This window comes from Anas acuta, chromosome 2, assembly GCF_963932015.1.
Source record: "Anas acuta chromosome 2, bAnaAcu1.1, whole genome shotgun sequence".
Lineage (NCBI taxonomy): Eukaryota > Metazoa > Chordata > Aves > Anseriformes > Anatidae > Anas > Anas acuta.
In genome coordinates, this window is record NC_088980.1 from 61,608,440 (window position 1) to 61,630,696 (window position 22,257).

The window sequence follows — 22,257 nt, forward strand, 5'->3', positions numbered from 1 at the left end:
TACCAGAAGGACATTGAGGCCCTGGAGTATGTCTAGTGAAGGGCTACGAAGCTGGTGAAGGGCCTGGAGCACAAGTCCTGTGAGGAGCAGCTGAGGAAATGGGGGTTGTTTAGGCTGAAGAGGAGGCTCAGGGGCGACCTTATTGCGCTCTACAACCACCTGAAAGGAAGCTGTGGGGAGCTGGGGGTCGGCCTCTTCTCACATATAACTAGTGATAGGACAAGAGGGAATGGCCTCAAGTGGCACCAGGAGAGGTTCAGGTTGGGAATGAAGAGACATTTCTGTCAGAAAGAGCAGTCAGGCACTGGGACGGGTTGCCCAGGGAGGTGGTGGCGTCACCATCCCTGGGGGTGTTCAAGGAAAGGTTGGACGTGGTGCTTGGGGACATGGTTTAGCGGGTGACACTGGTGGTAGAGGTGCGGTTGGACCAGACGGTCCTGGCGGTCCTTCCCACCCTTCCCACTCCGACACGCCTTGAGGCGCGGGGCTCACTCCGCCATTCCCCGCGCCGCCACGTCGCACCGGGGCCACCGTCCCCGCAGCGTGGCCGCCCCTCGGCTGCTCCTCCCCCGCCGCTGGTGGGAGCATTGTGGGGGAAAGGGGCCGGCAGCATCCACGTCTGCGAGGAGGAGGAGGAGGAGGAGGAGAAGGAGGAGAAGGCGGAGGAGGAAGAGCGGAGCCTTCCCCTGGCGGCCGTGTGCGCGCTGTGCCCCGCTTCCCCCCCACCCCTCGCCGCCCTCCATGGCGGGGCCGGTGGCGCGGCGGGGCCCGGGCTGCGGCTCGCTGCTGCTGCTGCTGCCGGCGCTGCTGGTGAGCTGGGCGGCCTGCCAGGCTCCGCCGGTGCCCGGCGTCGCCGCCGAGCCGCCCTGGGACGGGGCCGATGTCAGCGTCGAGCGGCGCTTCGTGCCCGAGCGCTGCCCGCGGGCGGTGCGGCGGGGGGACTTCGTGCGCTACCACTACCTGGGCGCCTTCCCCGACGGCACCCGCTTCGACTCCAGGTGCGAGGGGCGCCGGGGACGGGACGGAGGGGGATGGGGACGGGGACAAGCGAGGCAGGTGTCCGAGGGGCGGCTGGGGCCGGAGAGACGGGCCCGAGCCACCAGGCAGCGGGGTGGGGAGCCCCGGAGGTCGCCACCGTGGTGGTGTCGAAGCTTGTTGCTGCTGGAGGGAAGGAGACCGCCGGGGGGTCCGGGCAGGATGGAGAACAGGAGACTGCGTCCCGACACCGAGACACTGAGCCCAGCGCTGTTCTGCCTCGTGCCTTTTGCTGCGTCCCGTCACGGAGCCACTGCATGCAGTGATACCTGCCCGCTTCCTACTGCCACGTCCCGTCACTGAACGCCTTCGTGCAGCACCATCCTGCCCCTTTCCTGCTGCTACGTCCTGTCATGGAGCTGCCCGCTTCCTTCCACGCCTCCCCTGTGGCCTTTTGAGGCTCAAACCTACCACAGTGCAACAAACGAGGAGTCTTTACCCGAAATGAAAGAGTCCTTCAGCAGTTCTTACTGAGGAGTAGTTGTCTATGTTGCCTGTAAATGAGCGTGACCCGTCTGCAGTGGAATGTCCTGCCGCCTTCCTCCTGTTATTTTGGGGTCAGGAAGCCCAAACAGTGGGATCGGGAGATTGTGAGGGATGCTGGCACCGCTCACTGCTTGTTTGTTTTCTTGTTCGCTGCCACTGATCAAAGTGTTGCTTGTGAAGGGAAAGCAAACTAGATTTTCCGTAATCCTGATAATCTTTCATGCACTGCAAGGGAAATCTCCAGCCTTGGGGAAATAGCTGTCCACAGAGTAAAGTCAGTGCTTCCCTTTGGGCTGGCCCAGCTGCGGCGTGCTGGTAGCACCACTTCAGCAGCACAGCTCCACACCAAGAGCAGGGCACCGTGGCTGGTGGCTCTGCTGGCGTTGGTGCTGTCCCAGGGAAGAAGCCCGGTAAGGACTCCTTGGCAGCCCACAGTCTTGGAAAATCAGCCTTGGGTGCAGAACGGAGGAGGCAGAAAGGCAGTGTGCTTGCTGCTCATTTAAAAAATATGTGACAGTCTGGAAACCGGTCCCGTGTGCAGAAATGTGTTTCTGATTTGTACAAGCGCGCACTGAGCTGCCCTCACTGGTGTGCTGATTTGTGCCAGCAAAGTTCTGTGCTGGGGCAGGACACCTGATGGGGCTTGGGTTTAATTCTGCACCCCTGGTAATTAGGCTGTGAATTATTTGGGTAGGGAATGGGCTGTGCAGAGCTGTACGTTTGTCACTTCGGGTCCTCTAAATGTCAGTGCTGCCAACTAGATGATAACAATGGCAGTCCAATCTAACCTGAGTACTTGCATGGTCATCTTCGTTTCAAAAGGCTGTAAAAATCAGCTGTGGCCAGATTGTAATTTTTTTCCTAGATTGCAGCTCATGTTGACAGATATTTTTGTTATTCAGTACCTGCGGGACTCTTTTTTTGGACTGATGACAGTGGTCTGTCGTTTTAGGAGCTACTGGAAAATTTGGAGTTCTTGTGTTCTGGAGGTCAACTGAAGGAATCTTTTGGAATGTTTGTCTTAAATTCTTTATCACTTACAACATACAAGTTAAAGATGTTCAATTTATACCTGAAATCAGACTATTAGAAAACCCATACCAGTTGTATTTGTTACTTGCTTTTTAAGTTTATGAAGGTGCTTCCCAGCATCAATGTAGTCGAACACTGCTGTGAAACTGGCCTTGAAAATACTTCAGATGTTGAAGTGAGGGCAGGTTTACTCTGTTTCTTCTTTGACTGCTGAGTGTTCTTGAGGCTTAAACTTTCCTTTCTCTACAGGTAGTTCCAAGCAGAAAGTAGTAATGCTGCTCTTCTTGTTAATGGGCTGCTTACAAAGTCTTACTGATCACAACTGTTTCATGTAATTAACTAACGTCCTTCTTCATTAATTTCTTTTTATCAGTGTGTATTTTTTTATTTCCATAGCCACAAAATCATTTGAATTTCGAAGTCTGAATCTAATTGCCTATGCATCTGCTGTTAATGTGGTAAATTCTGCTAATAGGAACAAACTGTGCTCAGCTTTAAGGAATCTGCAAAGTCAGTTGGTCAAAGCCTCAGGGTCCATTCACTTCTTTGTTCAGTTCTATGCTTAGCATCAACAATTTTTAAAATTTTAGGTTTATTTTTAGAAAAAAAAAAGAGTACTTTTTTGTTTTATGATCATCCCAGATGTAGTGCCAAGCTTTGTCAATTGCTACAAAATTCCACTTTTGAGGGTTTTGTAGAATGTTATTAATCTTAATATCTTGATTATGTTTTTATATGCACAGCAGAATTTTTCAGGAGCTTATTTAAATATTTTCCATCCTTGCCTGGGGGCGGGAATACTGGTGCAACAGAAAGCGACTGCTGTATATAGAGGGTTGGCTATTTTAAGGAAAATGTTTGCCAGAAGAAAATCATGGAGCAAACAGAGAGATCCCTCAGTGAAATATTTGAGGGATTTGGAGGCTCTGGGACTGTTAGGAGGCTCAGTGTATTGTGGAAGTGATGTGCACAGTCTTGGAAGTAAAGTTTGACATCATTTCCCTAGTGGTATCTAGCCACTGGCTGCTTTCCAGAGTGTTTCAGCAGGCAGAGGCAGAAGCCTTTTTTTTTTTTTTTTTCTTCAATGTTGCCTTTTATCAGAAAAAAGTCATTTACATTGTAACAAGAATTTGAGAAAGTGGAAGAAGTGAAAGCTTAGAAATAGGCAGCTTCTGAAATGCATCCTGACTTATGTTTATACATTTTTCTGGGCAATGAGTAGCAACAGTAACTCAGGTACAGCAGAGTGGGGTCATTGTGTGGCTTGAGGCAGTCAGAGGAACCGCTTAAGCCAACGCTGGTGTCATGTTGTGCTAGCACTGCTGCTTTCAGTGCTCTGTGGAAAACTTTCATTAGCATTTACAAATGGTTTATTTTACCTTTCAAATGGGTTATCGCAGCAGAAGATTGTTTGATTGGATATGCTGGTTTTTGATCTGGCAAACCTGCTGTTTAAAGCACGCCTCTATTTTTTGGTGTTTAGTTAAGTCTTAGTGAAATGAGAGCTGGGAACGTAGAGGAGAAAGTAGTTAACCAGTTGGCAAATCTCACAGCTGTGACTCACAAAGGCACCTTTTCCTTTTCCTCTTCTTGCATAAATTAAGCGTAAATTAACCGCGTGTAGTTAAGGGCTGTGGGTGTCTGCAGGATGGATCCCTGTTGCACACCACTAGATCACATTTTGGGTATATGGTGGGCAGTGGACCGGAGGAGGGCTGGCTTGGAGTTTCAGAAACACTTGGATTCAACCATTCCCCTGGCAGCTACCTTTGGATAGAGTTATGCTAACAGGGCAGGGAGGAGATGGAGTACAGTTAAGCTCTCAGTAGCAGAAGCCATAAATCAATAAATGAGCCACTAACCTTTCTGCTTGCTTCTCCCTCCTTAGCTATGACAGGGGATCCACGTTCAACGTGTTTGTGGGGAAAGGCCAGCTCATTGCTGGGATGGACAAAGCCCTGGTTGGCATGTGCGTGAACGAGCGGCGGTTTGTGAAAATTCCCCCCAAGCTCGCCTACGGGAACGAAGGCGTGTGTAAGTACAGCACCAGGCACCTGAATAGCTCCTTGTGTGGGTGACTGGTGGACATACAGAGGGTTATAAACACAAAAAGCATGGAGTCGTATCCCGTGGATTGCTTTAGGGAATGCACAGATTAGTTCACTTCCTGCTGATGTCTGATAGAGCAAAGGAAGCAAACTCCCTTGTGTTGTTTTGCTTTTCAGCTGGTGTGATACCCCCCAATGCCGTGCTCCATTTCGATGTGCTTCTGATCGATCTGTGGAATTCGGAGGACGAAGTGCAGGTTCAGACTTACTTCAAACCCGAGAAGTGCACTCGGACAGTGCAGGTGTCTGACTTCGTGCGATACCATTACAATGGGACATTCTTAGATGGGACCCTCTTTGATTCGAGGTGTGCAGCTGGGCTGTGTGTGTGCTTGCCTATTTTAGCAGGTGTCTGATTCACCTGAATCTGTCTTTTCCTCTCCCCTCTACAGTTATGGCAATTAGTGCTAATTGACCAGAAACAGACAATTTTCGGAGGAAATTAAAGCTAGCATCATATAAAAATCAGTAATTTATTCAGACATTATGAGACAGCAGTACTGACTCAAACCAATAAGTTATTTCTAGGTGGGTATTAGCAGCCCAGGTCTATTTTTTTAGTAGTATTTCATTCCCTGTATTTGTATTACTGTCTATAATTAGTCAGCTAATAGTTTTTGTAACCACTGCAGCACAGCTATTCAATTCAGATACAAGCTTTATAAATTAAGCGGGCAGAGTTCTTAGAGATATTGAGCTATTAACACTTTAATATTGAGATATTAAGTTTATAGCCTGTGTATTTCATTGAAGTTCTGTGGAAAATAATGCTTTAATAACAGCTGCCATTATGTTTGTGAGTGATGTTATCAAAACCCCTGTAAGGTTCCTGAAATAGCTAAGCACTCTGGAAAATGCTACTCAGCAAGACCTTGGCAAATCAATGAACCTGTATGTTGGGAGCAGCAAGTTGTGACATCTTGTGCATAGTATGTGACTTTTGAGGATTATTGTTGTTCCTGCCTACGGCTTTACATTGCTTTTTTTGCTTGTTTTTTTGTTTTTAGCCATAATCGGATGAGAACTTACGATACCTATGTGGGAATTGGATGGCTGATTCCTGGTATGGACCAGGGTCTCTTGGGAATGTGTGTGGGAGAGAAGCGCATCATCACGATACCACCTTTCCTGGCATATGGAGAAGAAGGAGATGGTAAAAGTTACTCCTTTTTTATCCAGTACATACAAATTCTAAAACAAACCTGACCCTTGTGTATTTTAAATTCTTGGCCAACATTACTGCCAATTTCAGACAAATGGACCAAGAGAGGAAAGAGATGTTAAAACTACTGGAAAGAGAGGTTAAAAATGTATTATGGATGGGATGTGACTGATCATAAAATACCTTTTTTAAAATAATATGAGCACTAAGTTGCTTAGTTGACATATTGTTGATAAAAATAAAATGTAGTTTCATTCAGAGAGTATCACCTGTGGTTAATAATGTCTCCAAAAAGTGGAAGTCACGTGACTGTATAATTCTTCCAGTGACTGCCATGGAGACCTGAAAACTTACATATAAAATTTAGTTCTACTTTTGTTCCTTTTTTTGCAAAGAATGCCCCAGTAATGGCTACAAGATGGGTTAGTAGTCATATGAGACTGCCTTCAGGTCTCATATAGAGGTTCCTATGTTAAATGAGGGGGTAGTTACGTATAGTTTGGAATTCTTCCTTGCTTAAATTCTTGCTCTGCTCTAATGTTTAAGGATGTCTTGATTATGTATGAAGTTTCACATCCCTTCATTACCATTTATTGTGATAAATCCACAAGGCTTTGTTACCTACAGAGGTGTTTGTTTTAAAAATTTGACAAGTTCTTGAGCTCATTGGTTCTCAGACAAAGCAATCCATATGATAATTTGTGTGTCAATGGAGAAGTATTTCTTCACTAAGGTACTTAATTTACTCTTCTTCAGCTTCTATCATGTGATCTCTGGTTTTGGACAGGTTAGGAAGAGCAGATATACAACATTTGTATACTGATGGATGTTTTATGTACTTTAATGAATGTGTTGGTAGACTAAACCTTGCGGCTCAGGTGGACCTGGTGTACATTGACTAAGGTGGGCGTTACTGAAGAGGCTTGTTTTTGATGAGGTAATGGCATCACAATAGGCACAGAATGAAATAATTGAATGGGAGAATTAAATGACAAACCCACACATAAAATAACTGACTAGAAAGAGATTACACTAATTTGTTTTTCTTTTAGTTTGTTCAGCAAAAATGTTTAAGCTTTTTTTTAGAACATGGTCTGTTGTAACCAGTTTCTGCTCTGACACTCTTGTAGGTAAGGAGATCCCTGGCCAAGCTTCACTAGTCTTTGATGTGGTTTTGCTAGATCTCCATAATCCCAAGGACGGTATTACTATTGAGAACCAGCAGGTACCTGAATCTTGTGAGCGGAGAAGCCAAACAGGAGACTTCCTCCGATACCATTACAATGGCACACTTTTGGATGGCACGTTGTTTGATTCCAGGTAAACAAACTGTTCAGTACTGCAGATGCCATTTCTAGTTTGTCTTGTCTGTCTGGTTCATAATATACCTAAATATAATTCTTTGCTACTCCTTCTTTGTGAGTGGAGCTGGCGTCTTCTCTTAATAAAAAATTTACAAATCTTTTCAATACGGGAAGGAAGACAAAGGCCTATTTTGTTTTTTGACAGTGTCAGAGTCGCCATCTAGGGGTCATGATCCACCCGATGAAGCTGTCTATGCTTTAGACGTGTGCTTGAATAGTCTTTGCCCCGTTGTTTATCTGCCAAATAGGTGAAACTACTGAAGGGACAGAACATAAATACGATACCCATTTTACATCCTGAGAATTGTGGGTCACAATTCAGCAACAGGGTTTCTGTGATAAAAGAAGAAGGTTCACTGTCACTTCATATTCAAAGTGCTCTTGTACATTAGCGCCATGTGCAGAATTATATGAGGAATAATGCCATTGTAGCTTTCTGACATTTTTTTTTTTTGCTTTTCAGTGAGAAATACTTTACTACACCTGCTTTCAGAAAAGCTGTTATGAGTAGCTAACAAGAATTGGAAATGAGACACTGTAAAATGTTTTGCAAACTAAACTCAAAGCAGATAGTTTCATACTTCTACAACTGCTTGAAGGTCAGGATCAGCTTGCAAACATCAGCTGAGTAGTATGCCATGTGTAAAACTTTCTGTGAGGAGGAGTCAGGGGATTGTATCTCAAATAATTGAACTGAGATGCAGAAAGGTTCACGGTCAACCTTGATCTCCCCATTCAGTTGCCCGGCTTCGTGGGAGGGTAGAAAGCAGGAGGCCAGCCATCAGTGCAGATCTTAACTTACAGCTTATAAAAAATGTAAGTGAAGCACTTCTGGCTTATCCACAGTGCACCTGGCCAGAATGTTTCTGTTTTTGAGAAGCAAATGGATGTTGTCTTTTCTGTTGTGATTAAAGAATTCTTGAAAGTGACACGGTTGTATTTATATTAGGGTTGTTGTCAGTAAATAGTAATAAATGCTTTGTGGACAGTAGCCTCTTCATCATCCTAAAGAGCTGACGGTTGTTATGAGGTTTATTCCTTAGAGTGTCATGTCCCGGCTTCCTGCAGAATTTCCAAGAAAGGCCCGTGTCTAACAAGCCTGTGAAGAAACAGAGCAGCTAACAGTAGTTATTGAAAGCCTTGGAGCTGACCAAGAAAAAAAATATGTCACTACTACAGGGAGCATGCCAAAAGCACGGCTAATGGCTCGGGTCAAGAGCTCTAATAATCTTTTCTTTCATTTCTTTCTCTGCAATATTCAGCTGCAGAACAGATCCTGGGAAGCTCAGCCAGGGCTGTCTGGACTTAGACCAGTTCAGCAAGCCTCTGAATTAACTAAGGTTCAGTGCTGGTGTCATTCATTCCAAGAGCTACCTTGTAAAGATGAATTAAAACCTTTCTGCCTTCCTTTCTTTGTGCTGTACCTTCATGTAACATGCCTTGAAGAAAGGCAGAAGGCAGACACATCCTTCTAATAAACGTCATCTGTTGTTGTAGGCTTGTTTTATTCTTACCATAGGTGTTGAAGCAGATCCTTCAACCAACGTTTTAAGTGATTGACATAGTTAAGAAGGGAGGGATACTGTTGATACTGGTTTGTAGTCATGACTCATTTTAATGATCTGCATCCCAGTAGAGCTTATTTATCCCACCTCCAGCTTGTAGCAGTTCAGCTACATAGCTGTGGTTGCAAAATGAGATAGGCGTCTCACAAAAATTAACCTAAACTATATCTAGGTGATAAGCACTTACTAAAATAGAGCTAGGGCAGGGGAAAATTTAAAGGAGAAAACTGATTTTGTCAGCTGCTTAAACTCAACAGAAATCATGCTGTAATAAAGTGCAGAAATAGGTGATATTGTTTTGTCAGTATGAAGCAGAAATGCATTTGCAAACAAGCTGTTCCCTAGCCAGGGTCCAGAATTGGTTGGTAAATGATGCATATGCATCATGGACTGATGAAACGTGGTGGCCTAGATTCATCGAACATGGTGATTGCATTGTGTCTCTCTGGTGACAGTTAATGACCATGTGCTTGACCTTAACTGTTTTAGGAATTGTGTTGCAAGATTGCAAAATTCTGTACTTTCTGGAGCACCACTGCTAAAAAGAAAATATTTTTCCACAGCTACTCGCGAAATCGTACATATGACACCTATGTCGGGAAGGGTTACGTGATCGCTGGGATGGATGAAGGTTTGCTAGGTGTGTGCACTGGTGAGAAGAGAAGAATAATAATTCCTCCTCATCTTGGGTATGGAGAAGAAGGAAGAGGTGAGGTTGACTTTTCATTCAAGACTCCCGCAATTAATGATGTTTCCTTTGCTGTTCAGTGCAGTTGTATGTAGTTAAAATACATAATGTATTTGTTCCACTTTTCTGGCATTTGAAAGGCCTATGAATTAGTTCATTATTTTGTGGGCACACAACTAACAGGATTATACCCAGAATGTGCAAAATTATTTTAATTAGCTAATAGGCAAGACAATAGGACTGCAGGACAGTTTCTCATGTAATTGGTGACCTGAAATCATTTGGATAATTAGTATTTCAGGCAGACTGGTACTTGACCTGAAATCATTTGGATAATCAGTGTTGCAGACGGACTGGTACTTGGATGCCAGGAACTCTGCGGTGTGGCATTCCTTCCTGTGTGTCTTAACAAGTGCTGTACGCTAAAGGAATTCATTGCGTTAAGTTTTCTTCCCCGTTCCTTCCACAGCCACAGGTTTTGTGGACTCCTAAGCCGCCTCTGTAAACAGTGGATGCATGTAACAGCAAAGTGTCTGTGTATGTATAACATACAATTAAAATTCCTTTGGGAAGACTCATTAATACCTAAAAAGATTGCAATGAGTGGTTGAAATACGATAACACTTCTAGCCAATCACAGTTTTGTGGCTGGTGTTTCCAAAGGTACCTCCGGGGTTGTTATTTGGAAAAAGTGACTTAGAAGAGAAGCCTCTCTTCTGTGGATGCAAATTCTGTGCTGTTGATTTGGGAATTAAGACTTCTCTACCAACAAAACCCATTGCTGTATTTGGATGTGTCTGGCATTGCTGGTAATGCAATTGCACATTATCCTGGGAAGTGGGGGGAAGAAGTTGCTTGCTATCAGGACATATTAGGAACATGTAACTTTTAATACACAATGGCATTCCTTGAAGCATGAGAAGAGCTAAAGAATTCTGACAATCAATAATGAATTGGTACATGGAACAAAAGCCAGTCATTTAGGGTGGTCACAGGAAATACATGCTTATTGCTTCATTTCTGCCTAATTCTCCAATTCAGAATAATGGAATTTTTTCCTCCACTATGGAACTGAGTGCATGTTCAATGCTTTTCCACTAGTTCTCTGTCCTACACTGGATGCAGCTTGCAGCAGTTCCATATAGCAGAGATGTAGTCCTTTAGTTCTGAAAAAGAAGAGCAAGATGATTCAGTAGAGGACATAGTGGGAATTTGTATTCCTACTGGGTACAGTATGTGGTCATCGTAAGCCCTTTTGGGTACCATTTCTTTTTCTGCTTGTCCTAATTTGCTTCCTGTTTAGGAAAGATTCCAGGATCTGCAGTGCTGGTCTTTGACATACACGTGGTTGACTTCCACAACCCCTCAGACTCGGTCAGCATTACTGTCAACTACAAACCTTCCAACTGCACCGTGTTGAGTAAGAAAGGAGATTACCTGAAGTATCACTACAACGCTTCACTCCTGGATGGTACTTTGCTAGACTCAACGTAAGTCTGTTATGTGTTAAAGAAAATGCCCCCTGCAGCTGTGAAGGCAGAATGAATAGCATGCAAAGCAGGCTGGAAGAGAATAAAAAAAATTTAATTAAAAAACAGAGCATTTATTTAGAATGTGATTTTCTTTTTATGTCTGTCTGTCTGTCTGTCTAAGATGTGTAGTAGGAAGAGGAAAAGAAAGACCGCTTCTCTTAGAGAGAGAACCAGAAACAAAGAGGTTGTAGGAATGTGTTGGAAAAGAACATAAACACTACAAGCAGAGTGATGAAACAGGTTGTCTGTGTGGCATTTTGTTCAAATGGGCTAATTCAGGAATCTGGGCAGTCATAACAGACCGACACACAGGGCGCTGTGAATGAACTAGGTATGTTCAGTTTCATGGGTAGGATTTACAGCCTGCTGATGCAGTGCATCTGAGGGAGGTCTGAGAGGCACTCAGTGTGGTCTTGCTAAAGCCAGCTTGAGTGCGTTGTACAGTTAGTGGTCGCCATCAGGTCTGTCCCACACATGGGCGCTGATTTCCCTGTCCTGTCCTGTTGCAATAAGTGGCAGCATGGAGAAATCATCAGGTTGATTATGCCTGTGATGATAATGTTCCTCTTCCTCCTTCCTGTTGACAGTAGGTTTATGAGGAAGTCAGAGACTGCTCTGGTCTGTCTCATTTCCAACTAAAGCAAATCCACAGCACTGATTGCTGCAGCTACAAGAATACTTTTGCTAGCTTGTTTTTCTGCTTTCATATTTTGCATAGCGTTAGTCATCAAAATAATATTTTATTTATGGAATGGCAGTTGGAGAAAGCTATTTTTAAACAGGTTATAATTAATATAGGAAGCAGCTAAATTTTCACAGTGCACACAATAGCTTGCAGAACTGAAAAGCTGGCTTACGTTGAAGCACATGATGTTATGCTGTAGTCAGGTATGTATACAAGTAATGCGTTCAGCTTCAAAACACCTTTTATATGGCAGAAATGCTCAATTCTCATTTTGTAGAAGGAACCAAGGGATACTGAGGCTGTCTTATGGAAAGCAGTTTAGAGAGCACCAAAGATAATGAATCCTGTACGTCTAATTTTAAGGCTGGTCTCCTATCCACTGAATCGTTTTCTTTGCAAATAATACTCTGTTGTACAGGCACGTCCAGCAGTGGTACAGCCAAGCCAAATAACCAAAGACAGGAGGCTGACAGAATAAAAGGTCCTGCTGTTGTGGTGCATACCACATACTGAGTCTTAACATAGCACTGTTCTTTTAGAGTCACAAATATGCTTAACTTCTGGGTTTTTAACTTTTGATAATTTATAATTTTAGAAATGAGCTACCAGCAGCAAGGTATCATTCAAAAAATATCATGGTTAAGTAGCAGTGATATTCTTATTCTTCCCAGCTGTCGTGATAATTCACTCATCATAGTGAATGGTTAACATTAAAGGAATGGCTGATCCATGTGAATGCATCCAAATCCTCATAGGTTTGTAGTTCTGGGACATCTGGAGTTTTTAGATCTGCTAAAAATCCCAACTTGGTTGAGTTGAAAATACTTGAAATGCAAAAGCTCTTGTTTAGACATAAATTTATTTGGGGATTTAATTGGCAGGATTAATGATTCTAAGTGGATTTCATCCAACTAACGTATAATTAATACAAGATGACTTGTCAACAGTAGGGACACTTCTGTTTGGTGTTGTCTGTATCCTGCTACCTTGAGAACAACTTCAGGTAACTGCTTGGTAGAACATTGGGCATGAAGTTGATTCTGGTTGATTCTGGGCAATGACAGAACGCTAACTAGAACTGCTACTTATGTGGTAATTTTGAGCAACAGAAACTCTCTGTAGTATGTTGAGTTTGTTTTGTTTTTTTTTCCTCTTTCAGACACAGTCTAGGCAAGACCTACAATATAGTCCTGGGATCTGGACAGGTGGTGGTGGGGATGGACATGGGCCTTCAAGATATGTGTGTCGGAGAACGACGCACCGTCGTTATTCCACCTCACCTTGGTTATGGGGAAGATGGAGTGGGTAAGTAAGTTCAGGAACCTGCTGCACATCCACTTAGCATCTCTGGAGCAGCTGACGTGCATGTATGCAGGTTGTGTTATTTGCTGTGCATTAGAATATAAGGCGAGGATCTCTTATCTGATTGAATATTATTTTTAGAGCTTGTTCATTTCATTATTTTAGACAGTCCTCCCATTCTGCAGTGCAATGAACATACTGTCTGTGTTGCATTTTAAGTCATATTACTGCTGTGGCCAGTGTAAAGACTTACCCAGTACAAAAGGGAACACATGCCCCAGTGATGCCATGTTGTCAAAGTGGAAAGCTCCAGGCACTCTGGTGTTGCAGAGGGATGTAAACACTGTTCTTGATAGTAGGGAATAAGGTGCTCACTCGTGGACACACAGTATGTTATGCAGGAAACAAAACTGAATGGAATGGTTCAGCACTAATGTGTTGGAAAATTCAGGGAACACTCAAAATTTATAAACTACATTTTTCTGTTTACCAGTGCAGTTGAAACCCCAGCAATAGTACATTCAAGACAGCTTGGGAATCCCTGTTTCAGAGCGTTGAAGCTTATCAATTTTTAATGACAAGGGTAACAGTAATTAAAAAGAACAATATAAAAGTGACAAGAACTTTCATATCCCAGTATATATGGTTGTTGTCGGCCTTCTGAGTTAAAGACTGGAGGGGAGGGAGTCTATCGTGAGATCACCAAAATCAATAAGCTCTGGTTTAATATGGAAATGGTTGCATAAGTTGTAAGCTTCAATACCCCCAGAGCAGTTTGTATTTGACAAAGACTGTCAGACATCACACATCAAATGTAATGGAGAATTAATTTGTGAAAAGAGATACAAAGCAATTTCACTTGTACCTGGTTTCCAAAATAATTATGAAGAAAAATTATGAGCATTAGAAATATGCAGCATTTTACACCGTTGTACAAAAACACATGATTATAAATAATAAATTGAAAATCATCATAAAATGGGAAAAAACGTTATGTTAAAAAAAACATGAATATACCAGTGATAGGTATTTGGGATCATGCAACTTGCAGTTGATATCCATGGTGTGAAACATTACATGATTGTTATTGGTTTGGTATATACACACAAATCTGAAGGCTGATTGTTTCTTTGCTGCTGGACAGAAGTTAGAGGCGACCTCTATTCAACTTTTTCAAGTATAAATTAAACTCCTTCTGTGGTTTCATTGAAGTAATATACCCAGCAGTTACAATACCGCTGAGTCTATCAGTACCCCCCTGGATATACAGTGTATTGTCAAGATAAAGGAAAATTAATTAATTCACACAGTTTTTGCTTTACAAGTAAAAAAAAAAAAAAAAAAAAGATGCAGTTTTATTATGAACTCTTCCTTTATGTTATGTTCACCTCTGCTGAAGGGAACAGAAAGGTTTGGTGGGCTTGGAATCATAGGGCCTGGGGATCATAGTACAGAAACAGCCGTTGGAGCTGGAAGAGAAATATTATTTTGGACTTAAAGAAAATGTACTCTTCAGTGTAAGAAAGGATAAATACCATAGAATCATAGAATTTCTCTTTGCCGTTTTTTGTGACAGAAGGAGAAGTGCCTGGTAGTGCCGTGTTAGTTTTTGATATTGAACTGCTGGAGCTGGTGTCTGGCTTGCCTGAAGGATACATGTTTGTATGGAACGGTGAAGTGTCTCCCAATCTGTTTGAAGAAATAGACCAGAATCATGATGGAGAGGTTCTTTTAGAGGAGGTAAGCTAAGTGAAAACACTTCCAGTGGTTTTCTCCTTATTGCCGTCACCAACGTAGTCAGGTATTGAAGAATTCAGTCTGTCTTTGCTTTGCTTTACTTGCTTGTCTTTTTTCACATGTTGGTGGTTGTCAAGGTAACAGGAAGCCAGAGTCTGTTAAAATACATTTAATTAGCATTAGAGAGAGAAGTGGAAAGAAAAAAATACAAGAATGGCCATACTACTTAAGAGTATGTTTACTGTTGTGGTCTCCTGCTGTGGTCAACAGCAGATCTGCAGGGAACAGGTGTAAGAGGCAAAGTTAGTGTTCAGTGATCCTTCACTGCATCAGCCGTCACAGGGTCTGCTGGTGGGAGGTTTATGGTGTATCCAGGAGCTTCCTGTCCCCTTCTGGAACCTCCACAGGTGGATTGTGTGCTGTGTGAACGAGTCCTTCCCCCTCCTTGCTTGTGCCACAAGTCTCTGGTGTAAGAATGCCACCGGGTGCCCTAATGGAAACTCACTTCCCTTTGCCACACCACCTTGCATTATATAAATATCTGTGAAGTTTTCCTCTGTGTTTTCTCTTAACTGAGGAAGTCTCTCTCTATATATATTTAATTTTACTTTTTATTATTCTCTTCAGTCTTTGTCGCATTTCTGTCTTTATGTTTTGTGTCCTTCCCTGTTGGAGCATGCAGCACTCGTGGCGCAGGCTGTGACCTGTGAAATAGCATGAGATGACTTTTCAGTATTTTAACAGACCGATGGGGTTAAATTTCTCCTCTTCCTGGCATTCTCTTCCACCTTTTTATTTTCCTTCTTTCTCCGTCTTCTCTCCCTTGTGTTTATTTCCATTTCTGCCTTTGCAGCGGAGAAAAGAGTTTATCAGTCCAGAGAACAAATGATGTGGGTTGTTGATATCCGTATAGCTAGTGAGGAGGGGAAGGAGGAGCCAGGGTGATGGGAGAGGGCGCTTGGCCTAAAAAGTGTAAACGAATGTGAAAAATGTCTTTCATTGCTGAAGCTTATTTAAGAAGTAGCACCGTAGATTACAGCAGTTGGAAGAACTGTGTTTGATTGTGGGCTTTCTGTTTCTGGTAAGCCATCAGCATGACTTCTGTCAGACATAGTCTAATCACCTTGAGTAACATCATCATATGTATCAGGAAAAGGATTTTTAGGGAAAACTAACGTTGCAGTCTGGCAACCTTTTCATCCCTCGTCCCCCCATCAAAGTTATGGGAATTGAATGAAAGGCATAATGCCTGAAGCTACTTTAGCAAGTCTGATGGCATACTGATGCTTCCAGTCGCATTCCTGTGTTTCATTTTTTTTTCTTGTGTGTTACTTCTTCTAAGACGCAGGTAGTGGCCTGTATTATGATGTGAACTTCTTGTATCAGCATGCAGAATTACCCTCTCTCTTTCCATATACATCTGATCCTAAGTCACTCAACTTATCTTCCCTAAATAATGAAAAAAATACCACCCTAAATTACGAGAAATCAATTTTCTTATTATGGGTCCAGAACCCACTGGAATAAATGAGGAACTTCCTGTTGAGCTCCACATAGTGTGATTTAACCTCATGTGTCTGTGCTAATTAGCCTAAATTAAGTTGTAAGAATTCTCTCTTCAGTTCTAAATGTCTGTTGTGTTGTGAGCTGATTTCTCCTCCTTTCCCTTGCAGTTTTCAGAATACATTCAAGCTCAAGTTGATTCTGGCAAAGGAAAACTAGCTCCTGGTTTTGATTTTGAAAAGATCGTTAAAAATATGTTTACCAATCAGGACCGGGATGGAAATGGTAAAGTTACTGCTGAAGAATTCAAGCTGAAAGACCAGGAGGCCAAAGAGGAACATGATGAACTGTAAAGCTATGAAGAGCAAAGAGCACTGAGCTGACCTACTCCTAGGATGCGTGTACTGGAAAGGGTTTAAGCAAGCATGTTTTTGAAAGGTTAGCACTCAGCCTGTGTGTGCCCATGCACATATGCTGGGTAGACTATTAAAACAGGAAGAGATTTTCAGTTGGAATTGTCAGGTGTATTTAAAAATAAAAAGCAGTGGTAAGTGCCTTAAGACAGGAAGCATGAACTGGTAGAGTGTACTGCCAGACACGGCATCATGAAGCATGTGGTCTGTTTTTGTACTGAAGTTCAGAAGTCATCATTGAACACTACGCAGTCACTTGGATGGGTGGCAGGGAGAAAACTACAGAGTGCTTTTAAAAGAGTTTTAAGAAACCTTCTGTATCTGAAGTATTTCTGCAGCAGAACAAACCAGAAAATATCACCCATGAAAATAACCTGTCAAAATTGTCAGCAGTTGATCCCAATTCCTTTCAGAAGGCATGAGCACTCTTTCCAGTAATGGAAATTTTTGAGGAATATTTGCCAGCAGGAACCCTTGATTTACAAATAGCAGAATGTGTAAATGATAGCCATGCCATTGCAAAATTACCATAAGCTGTAAATTAAACAGGCCTGGAATTGTAACCATGTATGCATTGGGTTTTTACTTTATGAAATGAGTTTGCTACCATCTGTATATATTCAATTAGTAACCTTGACTCTTGCTGGCCTGTTAAAATAGTGTTTTTTTAGATCAGTGATTCCCAAACCTTTATAGTTGCTACCTTATTTATAGTTTTCTTAGACTTTACATATTAATATTACAGGGTCCAAATACTGTCATAAATACTGGATACAATTGATTTTGCGTTGGGCTTCTGTCTCCTATTTTGGGAATTGTTAGACTAAGGAGCTACTTAGAGCTTATGCAGCAAAGCAGTCTGGCATGGTGAACAAACAAAAAGACAGTGATAAAATCAAGAAGCAGACCCAGCTGTTTACACCTGCGAATGTTCTGGCATATCCCTCAATACAAAATGAGTCCTGGGAGTGCTGTTTAGATTACGTGAACTCTTGATAAAATCACCCATTAAATCTATAAATGTAGCAAGCTGTTTAATAGAAAAATATGCTAAATAGACATGTTTCCGGAAAGCTGTATGTTCCCCCCTCAGTACACTACATGTAAAGAGCACAAATACGCATAGAGCAACACTGTCAAAGACAAGTAGAAAGGGAGTTGTGTTTCCTTATATGCTTTGTGTCTAGTTTCTTGCTTTCCTTCATCTGTACATGTGGGTTGTAAACTCCCTGAGATGCTCTTTAAAAACTGATACTTCAGTTGAGTGAAAACATTTTGTACTGGATTTTAATACAGTTGTTATAGAAAATGCAGAAAACTATTTTTTGGGTTTGATACCATTAAATGTTGGATAACTGATCTTTTTGTTAAATAAAATGTTGATCAATTACATTTTCTTCTTGGCATTTTGATGGGTGGGAAACAGTAGAAGCATATACCCTTCATGCAGCATTTTTCTTGTGCACACAAGTCCTTTTATGTTCAAATCGCTATTAACCTTTGAGAAAAAAATAAAACATTTTAAATTAAGATTATTTGATTCAAAACAATTGAAAATAATAAATCACAAGAAGAGTTTGGTTTTGTGCTTCACACAAGTGAAGTTAAATCAGTTCTTCATCCTTACAGGGACTTCCCTAAATTAACCAACCTGTACTGCCAGCATCACTTTTGAGAGCTGGGCAGGTGATCTTTCTCTAGGCTGGGGACTCTTGAGTTTCTCATCTAATGAAGTTGGCTTACATACATGAGGAACAACAACGCTTCATTCCTCAGGCTTGTGAAAGCAAACACACTGCGCTTTGTATCCAAGGTTTGATGTTTTCACTTCTATCGCTCCAGAACCACATGTATTGCATGTAAAATGCTGGAAGCCTGATCTGTGTTGGGACTAGCATCAGCCCTTCATACAACATGAAAATACTGTGGAAATCAGCGGATGGCAATGGAAATCCAAGTGTTTATTACCTCCTTAGAAATGTTGACATCTTGTGAAAGCAGATTTCTCGGAAGACTTGAATAAAATGCTCCCTTTCATTTAAATTTGAAGTAGGCTGCTCACTTGTTGCTGTAGCTCAGATGTATTGCTTCTGCACGTTTATGGAGCTGATGGGGCTGGAAGCAAGTTCTGATTGCTGCTAGAAGCAGTTCCCAACAATGTGGAAATAACCTCTCATTCTGTTCTCATACATACCCTGAACAGACAAGCATCTGTTCTGAGTGTGAAAAATTGTTTTACTGCAGAAAATCTTAGTGACTGGGTCTTTCTGCATTAGAGGATCATTGCAGATGCTTCCTTGGAGGTGATCTGAAGTATTGCTAGTGAACCAGGACAGCAGATCCGTCCTGCAGGGCAGAGTACAAAGAGCAGCACTACACAGAAGTACAGTCAGCTGGTAATGCCTAAAGTTGCTGCACTGGTTTTCTTCAGAAACACTCAGCAGTGATAGTGTAACAGGTCTGACTTCACTGCCTCTGGGTAGGGCAAATCTGAGGAGAGAAATTCTCATTCCATTGTTTCTTAGGCTTTCATAAACATGGTTTGTGATCTGCCTCAGTAATGTTTTTTTGCCAAGAGGAGATTTTTTTGTTAACATCCCTCTCCACACAACAATCCCGCCAAGGCTGGAGGCTGCCATTTCAGAAATTAGAATACAGCTTTGGGGAGAAATGTGGATAAATGGACAAACTTACTGCAAAATAATTATACCACATATTTACTTGCCTAAATAAAGTCAACATAAGCTAGAACTACCTGGTTGCATTAGGCTAAACTGCATAAAATCCAGAAATCATGATTATTTCCATAAACCCTCCGAAGCCTTTCTGTTAGCAGCTGTTGGCGCCCACCTTAAGGGCAAGCTTAGAACCATTTTCCTTTTCAGGAAATAGTTTTACTTAAGCTAAATGCCTCTACCCCTGGCTCTCACAGTGTGTGGTGGCCCTTCAAAAGCACAGGTACGTCAGCATGGACCTTTCCTGGTCCCTCACCCTGCAGCACTGGCCTTTGGGTTTTGTTGCCTTCTGCCCTTGATGTGCTGCAGCTTGGGCTGGAGTCCCAAATGGGAGTCCTATTCTTTTCTGCAGAGAAAAGAAAACATTTTCAGATCTTGAGAGACCCGCGGGAGCTTGAAGATACCAAGAGAGGGAGAGAAGCACTCATCATGCAGCTGGTGGAGTACAACCAGCAAGTTGCCACCAACAGATCTTGGAGGTAAGGAGGGCTGGCTGGGAAGTTAAATTGTGCTGGTGTTGGCTGGGAGAATTTAAAACAGCCCCTAGCTCCATCAATAAATAAATCCCTCTATGTTACCATCTTGGTAGAGGGGGTGACCTGTGGTAGATAAAGAAAAACTAAGAAAGGAAATATTTTCTACCTCAAAAATATATAATTATTTTTAAATGGTAAGTAACTAGATACTTTATAATGTACCTAACTAAGATAACTGATCTTGGAAAAATAGATAACGCTTTAAACATCATTAGTAACTGGATGAAAATGGTCTTCTTTAGCTAAAGTGAGACTCTCCAGAAGCTAGGTTGCTGCTGTTCCCCACTTAGAACAGCCAGGTGCTATTCTCAGAGCCTGGCAGCTGGCTCCTATTAGGCAGCTTGTGGATGAGAAGAAGCTGTCTGCAATCAAGGCTGATAATTACCTACTGGATTGTAGCAGGAAGAGGAAAGAAATACAAGTGTGTACCCAGAAAAATCTAGGTATTCATAAATATTTTTTCTGCTGTCATTTGACAGAGATATTTTCTGCATTATAACTACATGTTTTAAGTATATTCACAAATTAAATCAGAATTTTGCATTTATTGAACTCAAATGTTGTACTTTTCTGCGTGAATAAGCATTCAGTTTTTCTTTAAATTGAAAAAATGCATCTTTAGTTGTAAGGTCATCATTGTTACATAAGTTGGTGTAAGGTTTTTGGCTCAGTTCAGGACTATTAGTGTGTGTTTGACAGTAAGAGGACATATGAGCTGGCTGCAACACCACTGAGAAATGTTTTTAGCTAGGTAAAGATCCCAGACACTTGACCTTGGACATCTGCTACAGACAGAACAGATCTTGAGGTACGGAAGGAAAATTTAAGTTGTAAATTCACTTAACGCTGTTGGTGGTTCTTGCTTTAAGCTTTAGAAATGTGCTTTTGGTTATGGGAAAATGGTTTGGGAAATGCATGATATCTTCCTTTCCAAATTGAATCATAAATGAAGTGTATGATTAAGGCTGTAAAACGTCTCTGGTTAGAAAATTGATTTAGAAAGACATGCTGTGAACAGTAGGCCTGCTGGGAAAGGATTGTTTAACCTGTAGGTGCTGTGTTAATTTTATTTGCAGTAAATGCAATGTGCTGTTTGCTTATGTTTTTGGAGAGGTGGCTGATAGTATCAATTCTTGCTTCTTGTCAACATATCAGGGACAAAAAGTTGGGATTTTGAAAATGTGAAGGGTGTACCTAAAAACGCATCTTATGCTTTCTCTTAATTACCATGTAGCTAGCAGCAGAACATAAGATGAAGAAAGGATATTGGTAGTCTGTCCAGCAGTATGTAGGTTCTTAAAATGAGACCTCCTGGTTCAGCATGAGAATGTAAACAACTTTTTTTTTCCTTCTCTCCCCTAGAAAGCTGTATACGTGGCATTTCAAGTAGATTATTTGGCTTGCAGACACCCTTTCCCTGGGAAATGGGTTCTACCAGAGAGCTCTGTTGCATCAACAAGCCTCAGATGCTCTTACATCCTAGCAAGAAGCTGGGCAAGCTCAGGGCTCCTCTGGCAGACCCTTAACACAGAATCAGAGACTGGTATCACCTTGTGATAGGAAAAGAAAGTGTGCTGGAAATACTAACTTACCTGCCTACTTACGGAAGGGTGAAAATCCTTCTCTCTTAAGTGACTGTCATTGTGGACTGAGTGCTTGGTGAATGACTCATTGTCCATCTGCTTGGAGGTGAGAGTGGTGAGTCTTGCTTGACGTCATGCTTGAGAGATGGTTGCTGGATCCAAAATCCTTTCCTGAGGCAGAGCTTTCAGTTACCTGCATGGATACTGAAAACAATCAAGTGCTTTGCCAAAACCATCTGGCACTTCTAATACTGCCTAGGCTCTAGCAGGCTTATACTAATGTGAGTAACTTGAACTAAGATGTAGTTGGAGATCTGCTGTGGTAATTGGTTTTAAAGCCTAATGCTTTTCCCTATGCTCTTATTTTTATTGTGGCTGGGTTGGATGACAGGATCCTCATCAGGCTGAAGGAGTGATGGTTTGCTTCCCCTGGGGTTGAGTGAGGTTGAGGTGAAGGATGAATGAGTTCATACGAAATCTTGAGACAAGTTGGACATGAATGTAGGACAGTCCTGCCTCTCAGAAACATGACACAAAGAAACTTCACTGATAGCTGGATTGCCAGAGTGATCCTGTGCCAGTGCATGTTGCTGACTCATCTCATGCCGTGGAGCTGTGGCTATCTGTCGGCTCCTTTTACATACTCCACATTTTAAATGTTATCTGTGTTCCAAAGGTAACCTGCCTGTAAATGGAAAAACTTGTCCCAGTGTAAACTATTGGAGTAATGCCTGGTAATTAGCCCCTTGCACCTGGAGAATGGTTGAGTAAGCAGTGCATCCAAACACCTT

The 22,257-nt window shown here is 42.2% G+C and overlaps 1 protein-coding gene across 1 annotated transcript; it reads left to right on the forward strand.

The window, feature by feature from the left end:
- The first annotated feature begins 631 nt into the window (after window positions 1-631).
- FKBP9 (FKBP prolyl isomerase 9) lies at window positions 632-18,004 on the forward strand. Its single transcript, XM_068670392.1, has 10 exons — window positions 632-998; window positions 4,442-4,587; window positions 4,779-4,968; window positions 5,669-5,814; window positions 6,954-7,143; window positions 9,316-9,461; window positions 10,744-10,930; window positions 12,817-12,962; window positions 14,536-14,699; window positions 16,370-18,004. The coding sequence occupies exons 1-10, from the start codon at window positions 742-744 to the stop codon at window positions 16,550-16,552; spliced, it is 1,755 nt and encodes a 584-aa protein (XP_068526493.1). The 5' UTR covers window positions 632-741; the 3' UTR covers window positions 16,553-18,004.
- The last annotated feature ends 4,253 nt before the right edge of the window (window positions 18,005-22,257 follow it).

Coding starts and splice junctions, on each gene's coding strand:
- FKBP9 (XM_068670392.1), top strand. CDS start 742: ATGGCGGGGCCGGTGGCGCGGCGGGGCCCGGGCTGCGGCTCGCTGCTG. Junction 999..4,441: donor GGCACCCGCTTCGACTCCAG/GTGCGAGGGGCG, acceptor CTCCCTCCTTAG/CTATGACAGGGGATCCACGT. Junction 12,963..14,535: donor TTATGGGGAAGATGGAGTGG/GTAAGTAAGTTC, acceptor TTTTTGTGACAG/AAGGAGAAGTGCCTGGTAGT.